Source organism: Babylonia areolata, chromosome 33, assembly GCF_041734735.1.
Source record: "Babylonia areolata isolate BAREFJ2019XMU chromosome 33, ASM4173473v1, whole genome shotgun sequence".
Classification (NCBI taxonomy): Eukaryota; Metazoa; Mollusca; class Gastropoda; order Neogastropoda; family Buccinidae; genus Babylonia; species Babylonia areolata.
The window spans coordinates 8,203,679-8,222,207 of NC_134908.1; the positions used below are offsets into that span (position 1 = coordinate 8,203,679).

The 18,529-nt window shown below is 43.6% G+C and overlaps 1 protein-coding gene across 6 annotated transcripts in view; it reads left to right on the forward strand.

The window, feature by feature from the left end:
• The window catches only part of LOC143276982 (uncharacterized), a 41,548-nt gene extending 23,509 nt beyond the window's left edge, over window positions 1-18,039 (forward strand). For 2 of the 6 annotated variants that reach the window (XM_076581680.1, XM_076581682.1), the window contains 8 exons: window positions 1,606-1,689; window positions 3,971-4,054; window positions 9,260-9,343; window positions 11,554-11,637; window positions 12,907-13,017; window positions 13,529-13,686; window positions 15,964-16,157; window positions 16,543-18,039. In XM_076581680.1, coding sequence (XP_076437795.1) covers window positions 1,606-1,689; window positions 3,971-4,054; window positions 9,260-9,343; window positions 11,554-11,637; window positions 12,907-13,017; window positions 13,529-13,686; window positions 15,964-16,157; window positions 16,543-17,335 — 1,592 coding nt within the window. In that variant the 3' untranslated portion in view covers window positions 17,336-18,039. The remainder of the gene's footprint in view (window positions 1-1,605; window positions 1,690-3,970; window positions 4,055-9,259; window positions 9,344-11,553; window positions 11,638-12,906; window positions 13,018-13,528; window positions 13,687-15,963; window positions 16,158-16,542) is intronic. The other 4 variants (XM_076581684.1, XM_076581686.1, XM_076581683.1 and 1 more) reach the window with 3 other exon arrangements.
• Window positions 18,040-18,529: the final 490 nt, after the last annotated feature.

Below are 18,529 nucleotides of genomic sequence, written 5' to 3' on the forward strand. Positions count from 1 at the left end.
TCCTCCTGGTTCACTTTGCACTCTTACCTTTTCTCTTATCTTTTGGCAGTATTGCTATTAATGCTAATACATAAGTGGAATTGAAATGTTTTTATTGAGACAGTCCCAGGCTGAAATACTGAACCCTCAGCAAACCTTCCGCTTAGTCTATACTGACTTGACTGAAAGTTTTGTTGAGTGTGGTTTGTGTGTGTGGTTTTTATTTTTGTTCTTGGTGGTGGTGCGGTTTTTTTGGGGGGGGCGAGAGGGGGTGGGGGTGGGGATCATCTCTTCTTTTTCTTTCAACTGAATTTTTCATTAACTCCTTCCGTAGTCACATAAATGCCCTGCTTGTACTGCGAAAAGCCATCTGTAAGAAACACATACAAGTTACATGTAGTTGTGAGGTCATACATTAGAGAAGACCCTGCTCTGCAGCTGAGTCTTTGAGGTGGTGGTGTTCAGTTGTGTCTGTTGTGATTGAGCATGGGCAGGACGTCCATCTACCAAGTCCCTGATACAACACTCAGCTCGTTGAGGGAGCAGATTGAGGGTAGTGTCTTCTGGAATAGTTACTGAATGCAGTTTCTCCTGGAGTAGTTGTGGAAAGGTGGTGACTCCCGTCAGTTCTCTCTAGTGACAGTCTCTGTGACTACTGGTGATGAAGGCTTTGATACACTCACACAACAGGCATGGAAGTATTGAAGAAATTTGGACATTGAGGTTCATGAGGAGAGCAGAGACCTGGAAGGCCATAGACTTTGGGATGTGTTTTTTTTCTGCAGTTTTTTTCTCAATAAGGAGGATGATGGTGCTGCTATGGATGTCCCGTTTTGGTTTGAGACTGGTTTGACTGGGCTGCTTCTTCTTCTGCTTTGTGGGCTACAACTTTCCGCATTCACTCGTGTGTACAAGTGCGATACCATTTTTACTCTACCATGGTGGCACTGGCAGCAATGTTCCATTTTCAGGAATGTGCTTGCTGGTTGTGTTGTTTCCATAACCTGTACACATTTCATCTTTTGTATAAAGAACCAGGAGGCCTGTATGTGTTGACTAGGGAGATAGGGAAAAATCCACCCCTAAGGCTTCATCAGGCACTGAAACAGGGATTTCAAATCCGGGACCCATGGGTTAAAGATTGAATGCTTTAACCATTTGGCTGTTGCACCGGTTGTTGACAGGGTTACACTGTGCGCTTCCTTTCACAATAAATCCCTGGTCCACCAGACCAGAATGATGGAAACATCTGGTACTGGAGGTTTAGAAATTTTAGCGATATTTCCAGACAAATCCTTCAGTATATGACTAGATTGCGTGGCCCCTGGTCTTTCCATTAGCACACTCACTCTCACCTCTGGGTAGGAGCCCGTTGCAGGTTGAAAAAGCTTGTGTCTTTGTGCTGGTGACAGTATTCTTTGGCATAGATTCTCTGATACTGGATACATAAGGAATAGAATTCACTACTCAGAATCAACAAGATTTCACTTTCTTGTATACTTCACTGGTGTGACACATCTTCCTCAGTATTTAGTTTTATCTGTGTTGTGCCCTGCTCGTGTCTCACCCTTTTCCGTTGGTTTTTCTGTTGTGGTGTCGGTGTGGTGTGTGCGGTGGGGACGACAGACCTGAGAGCGTACCCCTGCTCCCTGTGTGACAAGGCCTTCAAACAGAAGCAGCACCTGGACAGACACCTGCACTGTCATTCAGGTGAGTTCTGCTGAGTCCTGTCCCTCTGTCGTGTAGTCTTCATGTGTCGGTCGGAACGGGGTCGGAAGGCACGGCATTTCTCGTGCGGAAAGAAAGCTGGAGGAGTGTTTGGCAGTTCTGCTTGCTCTTTGTCAGTTCGTTCGACTTCTGTGTTCTTGTGTGTGAAGCGGAGGGGTGTTTTGTCTGTGGGTGTGGGAGGGGTTTGGTGGGGGTTGGGGAGGAAGGAAGGGGGGTTTCGCTCATCTGCTCATCAGTACATCTGCATTGGGGGGATTCAGGGGTGGGGAGGGGATGGGGCCTTGCTGTCCTGTACATCTGCGCTGCATCAGTTGGTCTGTATGATTGCTGGAGAAGGGGAGGGGTGGAGAGTTCCCGCTTGCATCTGTACAGTAGAGCCTCCTTTCGTGCGTTGCAGATTGCATGTGCGTGTATGTTGGTGGGGTGAAGGGCGGTTGTATTCCGTGCGTGTTATTAACTTTAGTTCTTTTTCAACATGCTGCTTTTGTTAACCATTTTTAACAGCTATTCTTTTTTGCTAACCATTTTGCGTCCATTCTTTTTATTTATTTCATCTTTTCAATCAGTTTTTGTTTTTTCATAGTATGGGTTGGGTTTTTTTCACAACCGTTCTTTGTTAACCTTCCTCACAACTGGAGTTGGTTGACCGGCATACTGATTGCTGCCGGTCACATGCATCCCATAAGGCAGGTGTGACAGTGTGGTTACCTTAGCTCGGATAAATTGTCCCCAGGCTGGCATACTTCAGAATCACTTTATTGTTTGTACGTTCAAGGCCCCAAAGGATGCCAGCCTCTCTGTGCTTGACATATGGTTCTGGCTGATTTTTAGAAAATCTGTTTTTGTTAGGGGGTGTGGAAGGTTGAAGGTTTATTGTTTTACCGGGGCAGGTTTGAAAGTAGGAAGTTTTTCTTCTCCCTAAACTCTGGAATTGACGGGTCAGGTACGCCCAGACTTAGATAAAGGGCTGTGTCACCAAGGAACTGTTATGAATTGCACCTGCTGCTGGACAGAGGGGAGTTTTGCCATTGTGACTGGTTTAAAACAAGTCTTGAAAGGGAATATGTTACACACAAGAACACAACAAACCCAGAGCAGCAACAAGTTTGGAGCTTATTGGGTGCTTCTACACAAACACAAAATTCATTCATGTGACGACTGGTGAACAATGATAATACTAAAGGAATATTGCTAACATGTTATTTTGTGCACACACGTTGACACCGGTATGAATCAACAATGTTTTCACTTCCATGGCCAACCAGTACAGATGTCATCAGTACTCTGTTTTTTTCTTTCTTTCTTTCTTTCTTGAAATACGCCATTGTAGCTGCAGTTAAAACTGCAGTAACTATTCACCCTGGTTCAGTCACAAAGGGGTTCACAGAGCTAGAGCCTCTGTTATATTTGATTTGCCATTTTGTTTTGTTTTTCTTTTCTGTCATGTTTTTTCGCCCTCCCCCAGCCTCTACTTCTCATCCTAGAAAAAAAAAAACCCTTCATTTTACACATTTCTTTTCTCCTGTATTTTAGCTGTTGGCTTTTTGTCCTCTTAACACATTTTCAGCGTGTTCGCACTCACTGTCGGCTGCTTTTCCATTCTTCGCAATTTGCTTTTTTCTTTTTTTTTTTTTAAATTGATTGTAGGAGTAGCCATCTAGATTCATCATCTTACCACAGTATCGCTGTATTGTATGAAAATGCTATCAACTGTACAAACAGCCATCTGGATTCGTTATCTTATCGGAGAACTGTGCATCGCAGTACTGTGCTGTATGGAAATGCTGTTTACTGTAGAATTAGCCATCTAGATTTATCGTCTTATCACAGTACTGTGTTGTATGGAAACGTTATTGACTGCAATATCTGAAAAAGACATCTAGATTCATCTTACCAGAGTGATGTGCTGTGTGGGAATTGGATTTTCCAGCAAGATTCATGATGTGATCACAATGCTGTGCTGTATGCAGAATAAGCAGACATGTAGCCAGCTAAGATTCATCATATTATCACCATTTTGTGCAGTATGGAGATGTTGAATTAACTGGTATATAGCCAGCTAGGATTCATCATGTCATCACAATACTGTGTTGTTATGCAAATGTTGGATAATAAGTATATATACTGGTCTGTGCTCTCCCCTCCCCCCCCCCCCCAACCCACCACCCCCCACGCCCACTCTACCACTCCCTCCCTCCACTCCTGGCCACCATCTCCTGCTCTCCCTCCCTCCATCCCTCCCTCCCTTGTTGCCATGGAGCAGATCTGAAGCCGTACTCCTGTCAGCTGTGCCACAAAGCCTTCAAACAGAAGCAGCATCTGCACAGACATCTGCAGTGTCACTCGGGTGAGAACCACTCAGCACTGTCGCACCTGTCTACGGCTGCCACCCTCTGACAACTCACCCCCCAAAAAAAAATCATTGAAAAATTCTTTGTCTCTTTTTTTTTTTTCCCCCTCTTCATATGGAAAGAAAACAAGAAAGTTGTTGAACAAAAAAAATCATTGAAAAATTCTTTGTCTCTTTTTTTTTTTTTTTTTTTTTTTTTTCCTCTTCATATGGAAAGAGAACAAGAAAGATGTTGAAAAAGCGTTTTTGTTTTTTTTCTGAAAAAGTTTCCAAGCGTTTCTGTAGCTCGCTTGTGTAAACAAAAACATTTTCTGCTGAAAATGAAAAGGTATCAAGGAAGAGACGAAAAAGTAATGTTCAACAATCCTGCAACAAAAAAGAGAGGGGTAAATCAAGTGCGACCTTTCCTGTTTTTGATACAGACTTTTTTTTTTTTTATAGGAGAGAGAGAGAGAGAGTGGAGGAAGAAACTGACCACCACCACTTAACAACCGTAGCTGTTGAATATTGAAAAAGTCCGGCCTTGGTTAGGGGAGTATCACATGATTCCCATCCCCCTAGTTCAGCAAAGATTTCGTCACAAGGGTTCATACAGGTTTTTAAGGGGTTTGTTTACAGGGATGTGGGGGTATGACATGACTTTTAAGTCCTTTTTTTTTTTTTCTTTTTTCTTTTTTTCAAGAATGACATAGGTTTTGTATAATAAAAAAAAAAAATTTTTTTAAATTGCAGTTTGGCACTCTTTACTGGGTAAGAAAAGAAAACAGTTATTCATTGTTTCTGTCAGTGATTAAAAAAGCATAGCAGCAAAATGTTTCAACCAAATTTAAAGTTTAAATGATATGTTAAATAAATAAAATCTCATGAGGATCTGTCCAACCGAAATCCTGTTTCGAATCAGGTGTTGGCAAATGATCACAGTTCATTCATTCAGAGGGCATAAAAGCCCTGATGTTAAAAAAAATAATATGCTTTTCATCCAGTGCAAAAAGTTTTGAATGTTTGGGGCTTAAATAATCTTTTCCGCAAGGTTTTTGAAGAGTTTTTTCTTCTTCTTCCTCATCCTCTTTTTTTCTTTTTTTTTTTTTTTTTTTTTTTTTTTAAATAATTTTGTGAAGAGAAAAAAACCCTGTATGAACCCTGCAATCATTGGAAAGCGGCGTGGTGGTCCGCCTGACAAGGTGGTCGCTTCGTGTCGCGCTCGCGTCTCGGGTGGCTGCCTTGGACAGGTGGGGCTGTCCATGTTGTTCGTCGCTTGTGGGTGGGAGGGGAGGGTGTGTGAGGGCTGTTCCGTCGCCCCCTCTCCACCACCACTACCCCGCCCACCCCCTAGCCCTTCTCCTCACCCCTCCCCAGCAAAAGATGGCAGAAGAATATAGCTCTACATTTAGATTTTAGATACAACACTTCCAGAATGTGTTTTCTTTGAGGTAAAAACAGAATTGCATTGTCTGCTACTGTTCTGCTGAAAAGAGCTTACAGATGAATGATCTGGCTTCAGGCGTGGGTTTTTGTTGTTGTTTTTTTGGGAAAAGAAATTAAAGTATACAAGAGAATCTGGACTTGATGGTGAAATATTTTCCTAGCGAGAGCAAGTTTTTGACTCACTTGTGTAAACAAAGTGAGTCTATGTTTTAACCCGGTGTTCAGTTGTCTGTGTGTGTGTCCGTGGTAAACTTTAACATTGACATTTTCTCTGCAAATACTTTGTCAGTTGACACCAAATTTGGCATAAAAATAGGAAAAATTCAGTTCTTTCCAGTCATCTTGTTTAAAACAATATTGCACCTCTGGGATGGGCACAAAAAAATTAAAAAAAAGAAGCCTAATTATATGCAAACTGCATTTACTGTTTATATTTTTTGTATTCTCTAAACTTGGCACTCTGACCTCTTATTCTGACACAACAACAAGAGGAGTCATTATTATCATTTTTTGTTCAAACAGGAACTTCTTTTGCTAAGCATGGAATTTTTATTTATTTTGCAAACGTTTTGGTGCAGATAGTAAACAAGGGAAATTGCTCTGTAATTAATGCTAGGGGACTTAATTTATCACAAGTGAGTCTTGAAGGCCTTGCCTCTCTTGTTGTTTTTATAGTAGTAGTGATCCTTTCTTAGCCAGATCAGGTTGTTGTTTTTTTCTCTCTCTCTTGCTTATTTTTATCTAGAGGTATAGTGATATCTCTTCACTCTGCACACTTGCTGACTGTTGATTAGTGTAAGTAAAATTAACTGAAAGCCGTACCCTGTCTGCAGCAGGAAATAACAAGCAGATTAGTTTTCTCACGTCTGGTTTTGGTTTGGTTTGGGTTTTTTGCTAGTGAGGTAGGAGCAAGAATTTTGATGTCATTGTTCAGGGCCAGGAGCACGTTATACACCAAAACTTGAATATTCCTGATAGTTTGACCAAGAATTTAGTATTTCTGGTAGTTTGACCAAGGATTTAGTATTTCTGGTAGTTTGACCAAGAATTTCGTGTTTCTGATATTTTGCTTCAGTGAAAAATTTCCCCCCTTAATCGTGTGAAATTAATTAGGGAGATGTTTTAAGAATATATTGTTGGTGGATAAGTTTACCCACCCCCCCACCCCCTTCCCCTCCACCCCCTTCCGAACTGGCTCTGTGTGTATGTGTGAATGTGAGTCTGTTATAATGTTGTTGTTTTTCTGTTCTATGATAAACTGTGTTCAGTGTTTGTGCATTGCATGGCATTTTTATTGTGGGATGCTCAATGGGAAAGTGCAGGGGAAATGTTTTTGATGGGCTGCAACTCTCACATACTCTCAGACTTGTTTGAATGGGTGGGCTGTCAATAGTGTGTGACCCTTTATGTTTTCCCCACCATGTTGGGAAATGTGTTTGCTGGGTATTTTCATGTTTCCATACCCTACCAAACATTGACATGGATTATGGGATGTTTGACGTACATATTCTATTTTCTGCATGTGTATACACATAAGGGGGCTCAGTCACTAGCATGTCTTGCAAGTTTGTTGACCTGAGAGATCATATAAATCTCCCTTCTTTATCATAACCCCAGGCACCACAACAGGGAATGGAACCCAGAACTGAGATTGAAAGTCCCAACACTTAAACCACGTGGTTGTTGTGCCCTTCAGAGGAAACGTTCAGATTTGGAGTGTTCAGAATGTGATGCACATCCCAGCAAATTTTCATCGCAGCGAAATAGTGCATATGTGAGGGCAAATGTGTGTTTGTAGTCGTTACACTATAAGTTATGCAAGCAGAGACTTGGAGAAAGCCATAAAACGGATAAAAGAAAGAAAGAATTTAATGAGTCTTTTTTTTTGTTTGTTTTTTTAAAGAGGAAGGTTGGTTGAAATAAAGTTGCACATAGCTTGGGTTTTTAAAGTCGGTGTGACAAGTTTGAAGGTTAAGAAATTAATTATTGAACAGTTTTTGAAAAGATGGAATCTAGTCATGGTCTAATTGGTGATAATATGTTGCGTTTTCTGTCATGGCAAACCTTTCCCATTGTAGCATCCCGTGTGTGGTGGTTGTATAGTTGGTTTGACCTTTGCTTTGTCACTCAGCATAGTGGGACAGTGTCAGCTGGGTGATATTGTTTGGGTCATTCTGTGTGTGTGTGGTCAGTGTTTTGTGTGGGAAGTAACCTGTTCTGTCATTTGCTTTGGTTTGTTGTTTGATTTCCTTGACTTGCATGATTTTATCTCCTGTCTTATGTGTTGCTGGTTGTTTTTCTTTTTGTTGTTGTTTTCTTTTTGACCAAGTTCTTTCGTGAAATATGTGGGGGGTCGGGGGGAGGGTTGTTTTTCTTCTTCTTCTTTTTCTGCTCCATTTTGGTGTTGTGTTATAACAGATGAGGTATTGAGCTATTTCTGTGTAAGTGGACTGCAGCTCCTAAGTTCACTTGTACGAAGGTGTGGGCTTTTACGAGTGTTTTCCTAACCATGTTGAAAGCCATTCTCTTGTTTTGGGGGGTTGTGCATGCTGGGTATATTCTTATTTCCATAACCTGCCAAATGCCGGTATGGATTACTGGATCTTTACGTGCTTATTTAATGTTGTTTATATAGATACATATGAAGAGGGTTCGGGCTCTAGCAGGTCTGCACAAATGTTGACCTAGGAGATGGGAAAGATTTCTACCCTTGACCCACTCGGAATTGCAGCTGGGATTTGAACCCTGGACCCTCAGATTGCAAGTCCAATGCTTTGACCGTTGGGTTGTTGTGCTCATCATGTCGAGCTTTTTGTGTCTGCTCACATGAAATACTTTATTCCTGTTGTTCTTAAGTGATTTTTTGTTCCCCCTTGTCTCTCTTCAGTAAATTTTCTTTTTTCTGGGTCATGTGTTGTGATTTACATGTTGTGTTTGTGTCTTGTAGCACATTGTAATGTTGACATCAGGCAGATTCTAGGAAATTCTTGGTGGAAAATTCTATTCTGTTACTCTCCACAGTCACAACAGGATTTTTCTCTACGAGATTCTGTTAGTCTTTGGGGGGAGCGCATCTTCATAGTCCTGTACCATCATTATTTTTCTGTCTGAATATAGACTTTAACCTCTCAGAAAGTTTTTTCATCAGAATTTTGCCAGGGAGGGCTCTTGTTGCTGTGGGTTCTTTTTTTATGCATTCTGCTCATGGGACTTCAGTTTTATGGTCTCATCGGAAAGTACTTGGTACTCAGACCACTCCCCACATTATGGAGATATGGATTTGAACCTTGGATTCACATTTCCTAACCAGATGTGCTGTCTAATTGTTCTGGCACTTGTGCACCGTCTTGTCGAACGGTGACTTGGAAGTTTCTACCATGCTAGGTGTGAAGGATCCACTTGGACTCAAATGCCAGCAGACATTGCATCAGTGGAGTTTTGATAAAATCTGTCACCCAGTTTGGAGCACATTTCTGCTGATAGCAACTGGATTGTCTTCGGCAAAACAAGGCAAAGAATTTATTTTACCGTGTATTTGTTTGGGGAATTGAAACATTCATTCAGCCCTCTTTGTGGTCAGCTTGGCCGTAACCAGTTTGATTTTATTTGATTCAACATTCAAGCAACACTTACACCTGTCAACAAAACGCCTGTGTATCTTTTGTCCTGGCCTTCAGTGTGTGGTGGCGGTGGTGGGTGTTTGTAGGGTGTGTGTGTGTGTGTGTGGGTGGTGATTTGTGTTGTGTATGTGCTAACTTTGCGCCCCAACCTCCACAGATATAAAGCCGTATGCCTGCAATCTTTGTGAAAAAGCCTTCAAACAGAAGCAGCACTTGGACAGGCACCTCCAGAGTCACACGGGTGAGCCGCACTTTCACACACACACGGCTTCTCTCTTGTTTTTTGGGGGGGGTTTTTTTTTTTTTTTGCTTTTTTTCTTCCACCTCTTACACTAAGTTACATGAGTCGGGGTGGTTTTTTTTTTTGGGGGGGGGGGGGGGGGGGGTTGTTATATATAAATCAAAACATTTAGCAAAATCGTTGGGGTATTTTTGTATAATACAGATTTCTGTATTGGTCATTTGTCAGTTTCATTTTTATTATTATCTTTTGGTATTAAGACACACACTTTGGTTAAACGGCCTCAGCAAAATCACGACCACAAACTTTTCAGCATTGTACTAGAAACTTCTACCCATGCAAATTGAGTAAAAGAAATGGCTGTTGCAAAATTTGTGAACTGGTTTTTGTAAACATGATATATATATATTTGGTGGTTCAAAATGTCAAAATCATATTGAAAAGAACCAACAAAACAAGAAGTGGGGGGGGGGGGATGATTTTACTATTTTTAGTCACTACTGATGACTGTCAAATTTTTTTTTATTCTATTGTATAAGCCTACATGCTCCACTGCATACACATTTCAAGGGTGTGTTTACAAGTCAAGATTTTTTGTATTGGAATTCAGATCATGTTCTTGAATTAGTGTGCAGTTCCTGTTCATTTTCACAGCTATAGATCACATTAGTAGTCTTTGTCAAATAATGCAGTTTTGCATCTCCAAAATTAAACTGAATGTTGAGATGATTTTTTTTTTTTTTTTTTTTAATGTAAATGTTTTTGTTGTGTAAGAGGTGGAATTGTGATGATGGTAAGTACATGTACTGGTAAGTTCATCCTCAGTGGTGTTGGAGTTACTTATGAGCTTGATGATTGGGGTTTCAGCAGTCATTGCTGAAGATTGTAACAGTTTTGTGAGTGTGTGTGGAATGAATGGCCATTGTTGACAGGAGTGGATTTTTTTTTTTAAAGAATTTCTGTTTTGTGTGTGAAAAGGGAGGGGGTATTGTATGTTGTGTATTGGGTATGACGTTTTTCATTGTTTCTTCTTTTCTTTGTCATCGGTGTGCCTGGTTCTGAGTGTGTATTTGTTGTGTTCTTTGTCTCTCTCTCTCTCTCTCGTCGTCTCACTCTCTCACATGTGTGTGCACATGTGCTTGCACACGCTGCGCGTTCATGCCTTGAGAAATATTTGTAAAGTTCAGAATAGGAGAAACAGCCCCACACAAATTTCTTGCTGGTGTAAATCTTTCCTGTTCTTTCGTGATGACATTCTCATAATCATTTTCTCATGTCCATCCATCATGCATTGATGAAAGTCTGGGGTTGGCCAAAGTGACTTGTGCGTTAGAGCTGAGTTTGATGAACAAAAATCACTTACGTCAGTGCTCTCATTTAACAGGATGAAAAACCACACTCGTTAGTGCTTCAATTTTACCTACAACAACTTTTGAAAGAAGAAACTTAGGGCACAAATGTTGGAATATCCGTTTTCATTTGTTCTTAGCTTTTCTCCCTCGTAAATAGGTCCCCACAAGTCATCCTCTTTCCTACACCCCTCTCCACTTCTGCTTCCCCTTCCTCCCCCCCACCTTGCCCGCTTCCCTCTTCCTCCACCTCCTCCCACTGAAGTTCCCCCATCCTCTACACACACAAAGAGATGAGGGCATATTATACACAGATGCATTCATGCAGTGTTTCAGCCTGCTGTCACACATGCACACATGCACAAGCAAACAATAAGAACCACAGGATAATGCAGAATCCATTATCATGCACGGTTATTTGCACAAACACCCAAGACAGCACACAAACATGTATACAGCTTAAGATACGTGCATTTGCACACATTCCACATTGTGCAGACACAAAGAACACACCATCAGGTATATACACACACACATGCGCATGCATGCAAATATTTGCACACACACACACAGATACACACACACATTTACAACATGCCTCACCAAGAATTGACAGAGACACATATCACACAGGCAGATAGCAACAAGCACTTGCAGGTACACACACTGACAAGCGTGCGTGCGCACGTGCATGCACTCACACGCACACGCGCGCGCACGCACACACACACACACACACACATAGCTGGCCACACATACACACACACACACACACACACACATCTACACACACAGACACACACAAACACATACTGGCAGAGTGACTCAAAAAAAAACACAATATGTGTCTGTGTGTTTCAGGGGAGAAGCCGTTCGCATGTCACATGTGTGAGAAAGCCTTCACTCGTAAGCAGCACCTTGACCGCCACATAAAGATGCACACAGGTAAACCAGCAAGTCCACATCACCCTCCACACCCTCCTTACACTCTGTTGCTGTCTCTCTGTGTGTCTGTCAGTCTGTCTGTGAATAGTGGGAGGGGTGGGGGAAATAGTGTGTTTTCTGTCAGTTGTGGAAGGTTTGGTAGAGTGTGTGTGTGTGTGTGGATTTAACACCGTATGCTGCGGAATTGTGTATGTGGAGTAAATGGAGTTTGTTGTGGAGTGTGCTTGTAGATTGAATGGAGTTTGTTATGGAGTGTGTATGTAGATTGAATGGAGCTTGTTGTGGAGTGTGTATGTAGATTGAATGGAGCTTGTTGTGGAGTGTGTATGTAGATTGAATGGAGCTTGTTGTGGAGTGTGTATGTAGATTGAATGGAGCTTGTTGTGGAGTTTGTATGTAGATTGAATGGAGCTTGTTATCAAGTGTGCTTGTAGATTGAATGGAGTTTGTTATGGAGTGTGCTTGTAGATTGAATGGAGCTTGTTATGGAGTGTGCTTGTAGATTGAATGGAGCTTGTTATGGAGTGTATATGTAGATTGAATGGAGTTTGTTATGGAGTGTGCTTGTAGATTGAATGGAGTTTGTTATGGAGTGTGCTTGTAGATTGAATGGAGTTTGTTATGGAGTGTGCTTGTAGATTGAATGGAGTGTGTTATGGACTGTGTATGAAGATTGAATGTAGTTATGGAATGTGTAGATTGAATGCAGTGTGTATGTAGATTGAATGTAGTTACGGAATGTGTGTGAAGATTGAATGGAGTGTGTTATGGGCTTTGTATGTAGATTGAATGTAGTTATGGAGTGTGTACATAGACTGAATGGAGCGTGTTGTGGGGTGTGTATATAGATTGAATGGAGCTATGGGGTGTGTATACATATAGATTGAATGGAGTGTATATGAAGACTGAATGTAGTGTGTATGTCGATTGAATTGAGTGTATTTCATATTGTGTTCATAGACTGAATCAAATGTGTATTTAGATTAAGTGGGGTGTTTATGCCGACTGAATGAGTGATGTGACTTGAGTGTGTGTTTGTGTAGTCTGAATGTGTCATGTTGAAGTGTATACATAAGCATGGTGTATAACTGAACATATGAGATTACGGTGTGTACATAAGGGTGGTTTGTAAATAACGTATCAAGTTACAGTGTTCTCATAAGAGTGGTGTGTAATTGAATGTATCAAGTTATGATAATGATGTGTACATAAGCGTGGTGTGTAGACAATGTGTCAGGTTGCAGCGTGTTAATGTGTACTACTACACAGGGGAACTGGAGAGGACCTACAAGTGCCACGTGTGTGAGAAGATGTTCTTCCGCAGTCACCACCGGGACAAGCATCTCAAGTCCCATGGCATCGCCGCTTTGGAGACAAAAAGTATGTGTGGGCTACGATGTTGGACAGTGGGATGGAAGGAGGGTTGTGGGGGGGATCACAGAATTGGGGATGTCAGGGTTGTTTCACACACTTTAACACACAACACACACACACACACACACACACACACACACAAAAGAGTGACTCAACAAAGAACAGTGCTTTGCTGTTTTATATATCACCTTTTATATATCAGCAGATGTGTCAACATTTTCACTTTTAGAGTTATTAAAGAATTCTTTCATCTTTTAAACATTGCGTAGAAGTGTATCGGCGAGCGTAGTGGATTCCATGTGGTGGATGTGAAAGAAGAACTGGTGGTGACTGTGTGCTGACCTTGTAAACGTACATAGACGTGTGTCTGCGAGTGAAGTCGCTTCTATATGGTGCATGTGAATGCAGAACTGATGATGACTGTGCCCACAGACCAGTCAGTGAGAGATCTGTGAGTGAAGTGTATTCTACATGGTGCATATAACTGAAAAACTGATGGTGTGCTCTGTGCTGGCAGATCGGTCTATGAACTTCTCCATGATGAACATGGACCTGACCAAGCCGGGGCAGGTGGACACCATGAATGCCGGCACCCACCACAGTGGCACCAGTGACTCTGGCAGCGACACTGACGACGACCAGAAACCCAACATCACCGACAAGCCCAACTCTCACGTGAGTCACTTCTCCCCCGCAACAACTGTGATGTGCCTTTTTCTCAAACCCTGTGAGGAAGGTGGTGGAATGGTTAGGATGTTTATCTGCCAGTACAGTGTCTGTGAGGGTCTGGGTTGGATCCCTGCTCTCTCGCCCTTTCTCCCAAGATTGACTGGAAAATGAAACTGAGCATCTAGTGACTCAGATGTAGGTCCTGTGTGTTGCATACACTTGATTAAAAACCTGTGTGAACCCAGACAAATACTCGTGACGCATGCATGGAACAAAGGCAGTGGTAAACATGGATGTGTGTGTGTGTTGGTATCATTTCATTTTGCCCATCGCTCCTGGTGGAGCATAGGCCATCGACGAGCCCTCGCCATCGCACTCTGTTCTGGGCTGTTCTGGCCATTCCAGTCCAGTTGGTCCCTTGCTGCTTCAGCTCTGCCTCGGTATCTCGCCTCCAGCTGTTGCGAGGCCGGCCTCTCTTCCTCTTTCCTTTGTGTGTTGGTATACCATCGTTCATATGGCCCTGTCAAATCCTGACGGTTTGAATTTCCCAAGTAAGGTTTTACAAGTGCTTACATTTACACCAAGGTCCTTACAAGTCCTTACTAGCAAAAAGTATGGCAAGGGCGAAAGTCCATTCGAAAAATTGCAGCAGCAGCATTCGTCCCACCCCCTTACCATTCCTAAACATCAGACTTCTGTCTCTTCTGATCCAGCATATGATATCCCAGCTTGGAGATATTTATTTTTCTTGTTAAAGCAAGTGGTATCTGTGTCTACAGTTACTGGTGCTTGTTCAGGTTGGTTCAAGTCATTCAGAATGCCAGAGAAGTGAATGTTTCAGGATTGTTGGCTGAAAGAGGAAGAATTTAGGGACCAGCTGATCAGAGGTTCGGAAGATTGGTTGCACACAGTGTGCAGTTTGTGAGATATCACTCCGTTTGTCTTTGATGGATGAAGGTCCTTAAAAACATATACAAGAGAGGCAAGGCCTTCAAGACTCCCTTGTGATAAATTAAGTCCCCTAGCATTAATTACAGAGTAATTTCCCTTTTTACTATCTGCACCAAAACGTTTGCAAAATAAATAAAACTTCCATGCTTAGCAAAAGAAGTTCCTGTTTGAACAAAAAATGATAATAATGACTCCTCAAGTTGTTGTGTCAGAATAAAAGGTCAAAGTGCCAAGTTTAGAGAATACAAAAAATATAAATATAACAGTAAATGCAGTTTGCATATAATTAGGCTTCTTTTTTTATTTTTTTGTGCCCGTCCCAGAGGTGCAATATTGTTTTAAACAAGATGACTGGAAAGAACTGAATTTTTCCTATTTTTATGCCAAATTTGGTGTCAACTGACAAAGTATTTGCAGAGAAAATGTCAATGTTAAAGTTTACCACGGACACACACACACACACACACACACACACACACACAGAGGCAAACGAACACCAGGTTAAAACATAGACTCACTTTGTTTACACAAGTGAGTCAAAAATGAGGAAATAAGTCCGTATGTGGCGTAACCTGAAGTGTCTGGGAACTGCGTGTGCCTCCCACAGGTGGTGAAGATGGTGGAGGGGTGTTGCAAACGGACTGGCTGATCCAAGGTTCAAAAGAAAAACATTATTAATGCACGATGTACAGTTTGTCAGACATCACTCCGTTTGTCTTTGATGGGTGAAGGTCCTTAAAAAAAGAAAGAGGAAAGAAGTCTTTATGTGGCATAGGCTGAAGTGTCTGTGAACTGTGTATACCTCCCACAGGTGACGAAGATGGTGGAGGGATGTGGCAAGCGGACTGGCTGATCAAAGGTTCAAAAGATCAACATTAGTAATGTACGATGTGCAGTTTGTGAGACATCACTCTGTCTGTCTTTGATGGGTGAAGGTCCTTAACTCATTCTACCCCCACAGCTACATACATGCCTGCTACAACTCCACTGGTTCAGCACTACAGGAGAACACTGCAGTAAAAAGTAGGGTTGTTTACTAAAACAGCGAAAATCGATGCCGAGTTGTTGATTTCATCGGTCAAGCAAAGCTTCGTTTTTATACTGTCGGAATCCATGAATAGATCAGTTTAGAATGTGAAGCGTACCAAGCAAGAATAAACGAAATTGGAACAGTGTATTGACACGAGAATACTCGTCCTGGTCCACAGGGGAAGTAATCATGGTACAAGTTGTCGTACCTGGAGCAGAATAAGTTGTTTTTGGTGTGTTTTTTTAAATGAGGAAATCAGTCTGTTATCTGACGTCTCTGGAACCCTTGTGTGCCTCCCACAGGTGACGAAGATGGTGGAGGGATGTCGCAAGCGGAAGACACACTCCCCTGTCCGCCTGGCCCTGGGAGACAAGAAGAACCGCATGGGCAAGTCCAGCGCCTCCTCCAACACCTCCACCAACACACCCAGCACCTCTGAGGCCAACGGTCAGCAGACCCCCAGCATGGCCAATCAGCGCACCACCTTTGACTACAGGTACGTACGTCTGGGGTTGTCTTGAAAAATGTCATTGAAAGGAAAATAATGGTAGGTTTGGGGGGGGGGGGGGGGGGGGGGGGGTTGTTTTTTGTTTGTTTGGATTTTTTTGTTGTTGTTTTGTTTGTTTTTTGGTTTGTTTTTTGGTTTGTTTGTTTTTCTTGTTGTTTTGTTTTTGTAAGCAAAAAGAAACAACACCACATGCGTGTAGCAGTTTGTATGTTGTTTCTTTCTGTTTGTTGATGAGGCGGGTTTTTTTGTTGTTATTAAACCATTCTTCTCATCAATGTAGTATTTTTAGGCTGTATTCAAAACAAAACCAAAGCAAGAAAAACTAAAAACTAATGCCATCCGTTTTTCCCCTCCTATTCCTCTCCAAACACAGCGGCATGCGCAATGACATCGTGTTCCCCCGCAATGAGGCAGTCAGCGCCATGGTGCGCGATGGTGGCAACAATGGGGCCCTGGGCCAGTCCACGTCAGAGGCGGGACTGCAGGCAGGCGGCCACATGGGCAACGGCAGCCAGGGCCTGGATGGGCTTCAGCACCAGGGGCAGCAGCAGCACCAGCAGTTCATGGGCGGCATGAACATGGGCCTCACCTCGGCCCAGCTCCAACAGCTCCAGCAGCAGATGGCCGGCGGCGGGGGCAAGATGGACGGGACCTCGCAACACCAGGACAACGGCCCCGCCAAGACCCCCCAGCCCCAGCCCCTCATCGTGCCCTCCTCCCACTTCCCCCCGACTTCCAAGATGGGTGGGGGGTCTGGGGGCCGTCAGCTCCAGCAGGGTGTCGGTGGCGTGATGGAGCCGCCCATGCACTTCAAACCGGTGGTGGGGGCTCAGGGGGCGGGCGCGCCCCCGCAGGCGTGGCCTCCGGCCCTGAACTGGCCCCCCCGGCTGTCGCTGATGGCGGACGGGTCCCTGCAAGGGGTGCCGGCCCTGACGACCTATGGCACAGTCAACATGGCTGACCTGAACCAGGTGAGCGGGGCAGCCATGTACACGGCCCACAAGGCCATGGAGATGCGCATGGTGGCCGGCCTGCACCGCTCCCCGTCCCTGGGTGGGGACTCGTGGGTGCCTGTCAGCGGGGCTGACCGCGATGGACAGAAGGGCGGGGGGGCCGCCCCCAGCGCCAACGACCGCCGCATTTACAGCCCCCAGCCCAACACGTAACGCTCCCCCTGGGGTGGGGGTGTGAGTGAAGCTCATTCTACGACAACTTAACGCTGGATTTCATGTGCTGTTCTTTATGTTCCCTGGCAGTGAGAGAGAGAGGGGGGAGGAGGAGGAGGCTGCAACTAGTTGTACTAAACGTCGTCTGGAATCCCATGTTTGGAAGATGTGTGGGAAGACAGCGTGTTTTTCTTTCTTTATGTTTCCCTGGGCAGTGAGGGAGGGGAGCGAGGCTTCTACTACTGCTACTGCTACTAACATGTGGAGAACATGGCAAGATGAGGTGTAGGAGTATGTGGGTTCTTTTACACTTCTTCTGCCACCCTGACAGGGAAGTGTTTTGTGCTGATGGTCTGCGAGGGTCTGTGGGTTCTGAGTGCTGGTGGTGAGGTGGGGAGAGAGTACCTTCCTCCAGGGCAGCTGACCTGACTCTGTGTGTGTGTGTGTGTGTGTGTTGTCAACGTTCTCACTCCTTCCTTCTCTCCACACACCCAACCCCTCTTCCCTCTCACACTGCACTGAAGGAGGGGAGTGGTGGGAGGTTCTGGAGGAGGGTGAGGGTGGGTGGTTTCACAGCATTGTTCCTCTTTGTCTTCACTCTGTACAGAACAGTACTACTACAGCCTGGAACCGTGCTGGTGGTTTTTGTCTGTCTGTTGATGATGATGATGACAATGATGGGTTGACATAACACACCAGACGTGTGTCTTCCTTGGGGGGAGGGGGGGGGGGGGGGTGTTGATTTGCCTGCCTGCTTATGAGTGAGGGTGGTACGAGTGTGGTTGGACCTAAGATGGCTCCTTGACAAAGAGTGCCCGTCCAGAACACTTTGTTCCTGGCTTCAGTGTGCTGAGCGGATCGCTCTGATCGGGTTGTAGTCATGAATATGCACAGTGTTTCGGAAAACGTGTTGTGTGAAGAAAAGAACATGTTGAGGGGAGATGTGTGTGCTCACACATCTACTCATGAACACATTCATTCACATAAAGGTTCACATGTTTTTGATACACCTTATCCCCCTCTTCCCCCCTCCCCTCTTCACACACACACACACACATATGCATAAACACAAAGATCCACATGTTTGCACCTTATCTCACTGCTACTTCTGCTACAATACACACAGATAAGCAGTACAAACACTTGCATTCTCACAAACACTGAAATAGCACTGGCACTTGAACATAGCCCAGT